The sequence below is a fragment of the Primulina huaijiensis genome, chromosome 17, assembly GCF_012295235.1.
Source record: "Primulina huaijiensis isolate GDHJ02 chromosome 17, ASM1229523v2, whole genome shotgun sequence".
Classification (NCBI taxonomy): Eukaryota; Viridiplantae; Streptophyta; class Magnoliopsida; order Lamiales; family Gesneriaceae; genus Primulina; species Primulina huaijiensis.
In genome coordinates, this window is record NC_133322.1 from 17,465,618 (window position 1) to 17,473,698 (window position 8,081).

General features: G+C 34.6%; 1 protein-coding gene across 1 annotated transcript; it reads right to left on the reverse strand.

Moving 5' to 3' along the window:
* Positions 1–1,985: 1,985 nt before the first annotated feature.
* On the reverse strand, positions 1,986–6,617 carry LOC140962809 (vacuolar cation/proton exchanger 3-like). The gene is made up of 11 exons (XM_073421824.1): positions 6,276–6,617; positions 5,858–5,925; positions 5,675–5,703; positions 5,382–5,578; positions 4,551–4,763; positions 4,292–4,423; positions 4,043–4,159; positions 3,346–3,399; positions 3,107–3,223; positions 2,880–2,964; positions 1,986–2,466 (listed from the first exon to the last, which is right to left on the reverse strand). The coding sequence occupies exons 1-11, from the start codon at positions 6,531–6,533 to the stop codon at positions 2,402–2,404; spliced, it is 1,335 nt and encodes a 444-aa protein (XP_073277925.1). The 5' UTR covers positions 6,534–6,617; the 3' UTR covers positions 1,986–2,401.
* Between the last annotated feature and the right edge of the window lie 1,464 nt (positions 6,618–8,081).

The window sequence follows — 8,081 nt, forward strand, 5'->3', positions numbered from 1 at the left end:
GGAGTTCAACAGCATCAAAGCTTTGTCCTCTTCCTCCAATTTCACTTCGATATTTTCAAGATCATCAAGAATCTTGATAAATTCATCTATCTGGTCAGAGATTCCCTTGACTTCTTCGATTTTGAATGACTACAATCTTTATTTCAGGTACAGCCTATTAGCAAGAGACTTGGTCATGTATAACTTCTCGAGTTTACACCACAAAGCAACTGCTGTGGTTTCCTTGGAGACCTCACGAAGGGGTTTATCAACCAAACACAGAATTATGGCACTTTGTGCCTTGGCTATCTTCTCCTTCGAGTCTTCGTTTGATGATTCTTCCCCCTTCAGATCTTCGGCAAGTCCTTGAGAATCAAGATTGCACACATCTTGATTCTCCATAACCCAAAATCATTGTTTCGTGTAAATTTTTCAATGTCATATTTCATAGACCCCATCTTCTTGATTTTGCATATCGATTTTTGGTTTCGTTTCCCACAGACGGCGCCACTTGTTATGAATTGAACCAAATCACAGATGACGATTACAGCTATGGTATGAGCTAGCTTGCTATTCTAGTCCACCCTAGATCACCCAACACAAACACGAAAGTAAATTGAACGAGAAATGAATTACGTGGTTCAGTCCTGAAAAAACCTACGTCCACCGGAGAAAGATGACCAACTCTTGTATTCAATCACTAGAAAGTATTTTGGAATTACAAAGACATGAGAGAAACATAATACTCAAGAGTTTACAATCAAGAGTACTTCTCCTTGATCTATTTTCCTCTCGAGATGAAATCTCACTAGACCTTGATAACCTTTCTGTCTTTTTCAATTGAATCTCTCTTGTATTTGGCAATGTGAAGATCTTAGAATATATATACACGCAGAGGTCATGATGCCTTGTCCAAAGACACATCTTATCATTGCAGAATATAACCGATGCAACCAACTCAATGGATTGTGGCACCAACTCATTTTATTTCAACAATATTCATATTTTATAGCACTCTGCCAAATTCATTTAGCACATGTATCATTAATTCAACTGAGTTTGCAAATCTATTTCCGCGCATTTTTCACCCGTGCTGATTTGGAACTCGACTAGATTGAGATATATTTGATAGTAATTTCTCACCCAATTCAATCAGTCGAAAATTTTGTATGATTGTTTATTCACTTTTCTAAACACACCGTTGATCCTAACAAAGGATTATAGAACCTCGCATTTTTATTTTTAAAATTTGGTGGAATAATCAGCCTAACCATAACCTAAAACGAACTGAGTTGGGTTGTTTTATCTGATACGACAAATCTGTTTGTACTTTCTGATAGAAATTTTTCTCAAAATCATGTTTTTACATATACATGAACATGATAAAACTATATGCGGAAATAGATCGAGTATTACCTCCGGCCATTGAAAATTTTTATTTCTCTGCTTTTATTTCCGGTTGAAATCTTCTAAGCACTCCACCCTCTCGATAGATGGTGTATATTTCTTATGAGGTGTGTGTGCTTAGGGCCCTCAATCGTCTCTATTTATAGGCATCTCATACCATCAGCAAGAAAAATCGGGAGTATATTTCTTATGAGGTGTGTGTGCTTAGGGACCTCAATCGTCTCTATTTATAGGCATCTCATACCATCAGCAAGAAAAATCGGGTGTATATTTCTTATGAGGTGTGTGTGCTTAGGGACCTAAATCGTCTCTATTTATAGTCATCTCATACCATCAACGAGAAAAATCGGGAGTCTGAATGTCAAAACAAGAATCGTGTACGCATCTCGATTTTCTAAAGTTGAGGTTGCGTACAGAAATTTCGTCAAAATATGTAGGCAATGACCGTCGCCAATTCCTACACGATATTTCTTTTAACATGTGTCATATTTCTTACACTTTCAAGTTTCAATAACCTAAAATGAGCCACATTAAACACAGTTTCCATTAAACAATTTCATATACTATTTCAATAATTAAAGAAAATACAACACCAAATATAATTTTAATAAAATTTGGCACTGGCAAGAACAAAACAACCAAAATTACAACTTTAGCTTATCATACAATATAAAATAAAACATTAAGAAAATAACCCCATAATTATAAAAAGATAAAGAACAAACAAACCCCAACTTGGCTGCTACATATAACAGCCCAGCAGGTATTATTCCAGAGCAAGAAGCTACTCAAAACAATCTGGAAACCCTTATTCAAAAACAGATTTACACCAACATATTTAGCTACGTTTCATCCATGAATTTGAGAACCAGATGTGATCTCGATCAAAGAATGATAATAATGGATCTCATCTATCCTCGACTTCCGGTTCCATCTAAAAGCTTGAATTGATGAACGATGTGTTGCCGGAGCAATATACTCTGCTGACTCTCCCTGCGTTCACTTGGAAATCGATTCAGATTCTCATGATATCCAGACCCTGGGAGGTGCTAAGCTCTAAGTTTGCACCACTTTCATGGTCTGCACGCGAACAAATTTAATAAACAAAGACATTACGTTATAAGATTTTAAAACAAAGGACATACAAATATTTGGTAAATAATCAATTTAATATTCTAAGTTGTCGTTAGAATTTTTGTCCTCTAACTCGTCAAAATTTTTGTCTTAATACAATAACTTTGTTTTTTTCCCTTTTTTAAACCTATTTCACCATAGTGTTGTCGTGGTGTTGGATACGCAGGTAACCATATCTTACATTATTTCAACAATTTCTAGCATTACGTCATCACTCCAACGAAATAGNAAAAAAAAAAAAAAAAAAAAAAAAAAAAAAAAAAAAAAAGCAACACCTTATTACATCAAAACCCAAAATAATCGACTTTGCAGGACTAATATGGTTATTATTTGACCTCTTAGGATAATAAAATTCTTACTGGTTTTGAACAAGAAGAAGCATACGCCAATGACAACATAGCACAGCAGAAGAACCAAACCCTTCATATAATGTGATGTTCCATCCTGTAAAAAGTTCCCAAATTAGTCTCAATACATTACAAAATCGAAATTTTTTATAGGGTTTGTAATTAAATTGCAATTTAATCAATATAAATTTTTTTCCCCTTGTTTCTTGGACAAGATTTCATCGTTATAAATGACTTACTTGTAAAGTGAATGCTGTGACCAGAATTGACATGGCAAGAGTACTTGTTCCGAGGATACTGAAGTCGAGATCCATGTCGATACCCATCATCCACGAAACGATTACACTTGTTGGGACCTAAACATTTAAAATTGTTTTTAATGAAAAAATATAAATTTTCTGAAAATTTAATTAATTAATTCGAGCAATTGTTATAAATAATTTCGATTTCGGGTAATGATATGTATATATAAACGTACCACGAACATGGCAATTTGTGTTGCTGAACCTAGTGCCACGCCTAAAGATATATCCTGCACCATAGATAAGTTAGATAAAATTCACTATAATCATGATGTTTCACAACATATTAATTAGTTCTGTTAAATGGTGATTCACATTTCTAGAAGATTCTAGAATTGTTTACAAGCAACCGGAATACTCTAGAAAAATGGTGAAGAGTTTGGAAGGCACTATAAGATTATGAAAGACCTTAGAAGACTATGGAATACTCTTGAAAACTAGGGAAAATCCTGGAGATTTCTGTAACAATCCAATAGTCTTATACTTCATAGACTCATAATAGCGCAGTACAAAATTTTCTAGAACATTGTATTAACTAGTATCTCTTGACACGCGATGCGCGCACACATTAGACATTAACTTGTAAATAGGGAGAACGTACACCTTCATTTGCTGAGCATCGGAAAAAATATAATCCAACAATCAAGTATCCACAAAGAACACACAAATTGTATAAAGTTAATCTTCAAGTAATAAAACTATCTTTCTACAATCAAGTCTTTTTCTCAAATAATTCCTCAAGTTAGTCATGAACTAGACATGGAGTATTCTCATAAAAATTATTATCTCCCAAAATCATAAAAATTCACAAATAAATAATCATCACAGATCAATTGCTTTTCACATATTTAATTAATAGTTAATAAAACTCACCAATTTGTTCTTGAATGCAAAAATGATGGCCCCGGCGTGTTCTGCTGCATTTCCCACAATTGGTAGTAAAATCACACTGATAAAGCTGACGGATAACCCCCAAGAATTCGATGCATCCTATGTATATTTTGAACAAAAGATATATTAGAATATGAACAAATTATTTGATCTTCTTAACTTGCAACATAATTGTATATAAGAGTATGCTAAACTTTTTAACATAAGCATTTTATACGTTTGTGTGCTTACTTCGATTGTGGCAACTACGAATTCGGACAGAACAGCTATGATTCCGGTCATGAGAACTAACCAAATAAATCCACTCCAAAAACCTATAACTGGGGTGTCATCTGATACATCGTCGTCAAAAACATCGTCTTCCTGCAAACAAGCCATTTTTCATTAACTTTTCGTTTTTTTAAAAATGTATTTTTATTGAATCCTAGGGTAACAAGTAGTTGTCATACAAGATTAGTTATGTGCCAAAGAAATCTTGTAAGGGACTCACCTCTTGAGCTTCGAAGAATTGTCGATGAGTCCATAACTGGAAGATTAGATATGCAAGGTATACAATGAGCATGACAATGCAGCTTGCCCTAGACAATTGAAGTGTTCCAACTGCGGTTTGTTCCGCAGATTTTCCAGCAAACGTGAACATCAAAGGCAGGACATGACACAATAATCCCAGGAACAAAAGCAATGAGTTGACATCTGCCTGCTTCTATAATTTTGCAAGAAAAAAATTACATATGTATTAGGTCAATTTCTCATTCATTCACAAATTGAAGCTAGATAAGTTCGATTTTATAAAATATTCCCAAATTGACTGTTATGATAAGTGTGGATCTAAAATCACTTAAATGAAAAATATTAATGCCTACAAATGATATACCCATATTACCATGACTGGAAGCAAGCCTATGCAATTATATATATGAGCATAATGAATTCCACAAGAAACTACTTGATCTATATCCATTCAATCTCCACGAAAAATGATTAATCCAAAGCATTGTATATGAGTCTATGTTAACACAATATCAACTCAAGTCTTCACGTTCTTTTTTTAGACTTCACACACATGATTAAAGAAGAATATATCTTTATCGACGATCAACTTTTAACTCCCTCTTTTCTCACTTACGCCAACAAATGACAGAAAAAAAATCCGAACAGACAACTATATTAGGATAAAGATCAGATCCCCGCGTGAATCATCAGAGATGTCTTGTGTACTGTTATCCCATTGAATTCTTAGCTACATTTAAGTATGGGAATACAATATATGTGCAAATTAAGGGCTCATATATGTCTTATATTTTCTTTTATATTTTCTTACTCTATCGAAATTTTGCTGCTTCGATATGTTGGCAATGCCACCACAGAAAAGGGAGGAGCCAAGAACCAAAAGAAGATTAGAGAGAATAGATCCCAATAGAGAGTATTTGACCACAGAAACTTTGTGGTTAGCAAGTGCCAGTATGGCTATTATCATCTCTGTAGCATTTCCACATGTTGCGTTCAAGAGTCCTCCAACTGCAAATTTACATAAAATGTAATCGATTATTTTAATCTTACACACAATAAATAATTGGTTGTTATGTAACAATTTATTTGCATAGAATTAGTTACCTGTTGGCCCTGTGTAATAAGCGATTTGCCTGCATTAGGGAGTGAATGATAGATGCTGATTAATAAATCCTCGAATTCATATTTTGATTATTTTTAGAATTGATAATAAATATGGAATATGATAGTTATAAGTGGATAATAAATTTATTGAAATATATGTGTGGTATCGGTATGTGGTCTTACTCCGTGAGAAAACTGACTCGTTCGGCGAGGGGAGTGATTCCGAGTAGGCTTAAAGCAAATACCCATGGCTGAGAAGAAGATAATCGAGACAATTAGTGTATATTATGAGTATTAATCAAGAAAAATATATTAACTAAAAAAACTACTAAGAATATATTGTGGTAAAGTTTTTGCTAGTTTCTTTAACACCCAATAATATTTTTATATTAGATGAAGTAAACAAAAATAATATTCTCTATCTATAACTTTTCTACGCTGCATTTTTTCAAAAATCCCATTTCTCTCCGTTGAATATTTTTCATTCCCCACCCATTAAAAAAACTCAATCCAAGTACAAATAAATGGATAAGAGGAGATGCTGAAACATATAAAATCATCATGCAACAATGGTGGTGTCTGTGGTATTATGTATACTCACATTCCCAAAATGGCGATACTGCGCAACAATGGCGAAAGGGATGGCCAAGAACAGCACGGAGAGCTTGGTTCCCAGTAAAACCTCCTGCAGGTTTGCCAGGAAACTTCGCAGAAACCCGACCCTAACTCTGTTAACAAGAGTGAGATCGGATTTATTGCGCAGGGAAGATGAGGACATGTTGTGCGCTGTGCGGCCATGTCTCATATCCTTGCTCAGTCCCTTGATGTTCCCGTTCTCCATGGCCGATGCTTCCGCCATTTCTCAAAATTTTCTCGTGTTTAATCAACACTGTTGCATGTAAGAAGGCCGAAAAATGTCAACTGTTTGTTGTGTATGATGACCAAGTTTGCAGGCTGTGAGCTCTTGGGTTCCGGATGTTTGAGATAACCTCAAATTTATACGATAGTAGGGCGGCGCTGTTGCTTCCGAGAAATTTCGTTGCTTTTTGTTTGTATCATAATTTCTAACTCCTACCAAAGCATATGGGCACTAGAATTAATTCTTGTTAGGCGGTTATCACGTGCTAATATTTGGCCTGTTGGTCGACGTAAAATATAAGGCAAACACTTATGTGAGACAGTCTCATGGGTCGTATTTTATGAGACGGATATTTTATTAAGGTCATCCATGAAAAGTATTACTTTTTATGCTAAGAGTACTACTTTTTATTGGAACCATGAAAAAGTATTACTTTTTGTGCTAAGAGTATTACTTTTTATTGTGAATATCGATATGGTTGATCCGTCTCACAGATAAAGATTCGTGAGACCGTCTCACAAAAGACCTATTCAAAATATAAATATCTCCGAAATAAGAACAAGTATGGAAAGACAATTTTGGAATTATTATTGTATAGAATTACGATAATAATGATAAATCACAATGAAAAGAAAGTTGGAATTTAATTAAATAATATAAATAAATAATTGAATGTAATTAACTTACAAGTTAAGTCTAGCAATGGCAGGTAAAACTAAAATATCTGAACACGTATATTAATCGAGTATTGTAGGATCGGTTCGGGCACCCTTGAAGATACTTCAAACACAATATTTTCCATGAGCTTCAATAGCTTGTACTCTAAGAATGTGTACACCGATGAATTAAATTGAGTTTGGTGTTAAACCAAGCGGAAAATACTCGAAGTAACCCTTCGTTAAGAAAGTTGACTAATTTGAAAGCAATTTAACTTGTGTAAACTGATTAACTGAAGTAAAGGGAATCAGTTATGACATATATCAGTTCAGTTATGGTGAAACCTGAACTGACGGATGCTCTAACTGATCAAATCAGTTTGAAAACAATAGTTAAACAGTTAAACACACAAGATATGTTTATGGATGTTCGAATTCTTCAACTGCTCCTACGTCACCCCTTCTACCTCCTCGGGTAGGATACACTAGAAGACTTTGATTTATACAACATCTTGTACAAACACACTCAGCTTAGGACTTACCCTACTGCCTAACTGAACTCCTAGCCTAAACTGAAGGCCGTATCTTTCAGCCAACACTTGTTTAACGTCTGTGTGTCAAAGACTACATACACAAGTTTATTGTCTTTGTGCAAGACTCACTCAGCTATTCAATAAGCTCAACTCTCTGATATATGTGAGTGATAGTGTGTGTGCGTGTGTGAGAACTAAATAATGAATGTCACACGAAGGTGTTCTTACACACTGAGGGAAATAGGGCTTCTATACTAAGCTGATAACATGTTGAAGTGTTCCCTCACAACTGGGCTAATTAATTCTCTCTTTAAGATGATAAGACTTTTAAACGTGCCCTCTCTTCTTCACACACACTT

Coding starts and splice junctions, on each gene's coding strand:
- LOC140962809 (XM_073421824.1), bottom strand. CDS start 6,533: ATGGCGGAAGCATCGGCCATGGAGAACGGGAACATCAAGGGACTGAGC. Junction 4,160..4,291: donor TCGTAGTTGCCACAATCGAA/GTAAGCACACAA, acceptor AAATATACATAG/GATGCATCGAATTCTTGGGG. Junction 3,400..4,042: donor TTGCATTCAAGAACAAATTG/GTGAGTTTTATT, acceptor TCTATGGTGCAG/GATATATCTTTAGGCGTGGC.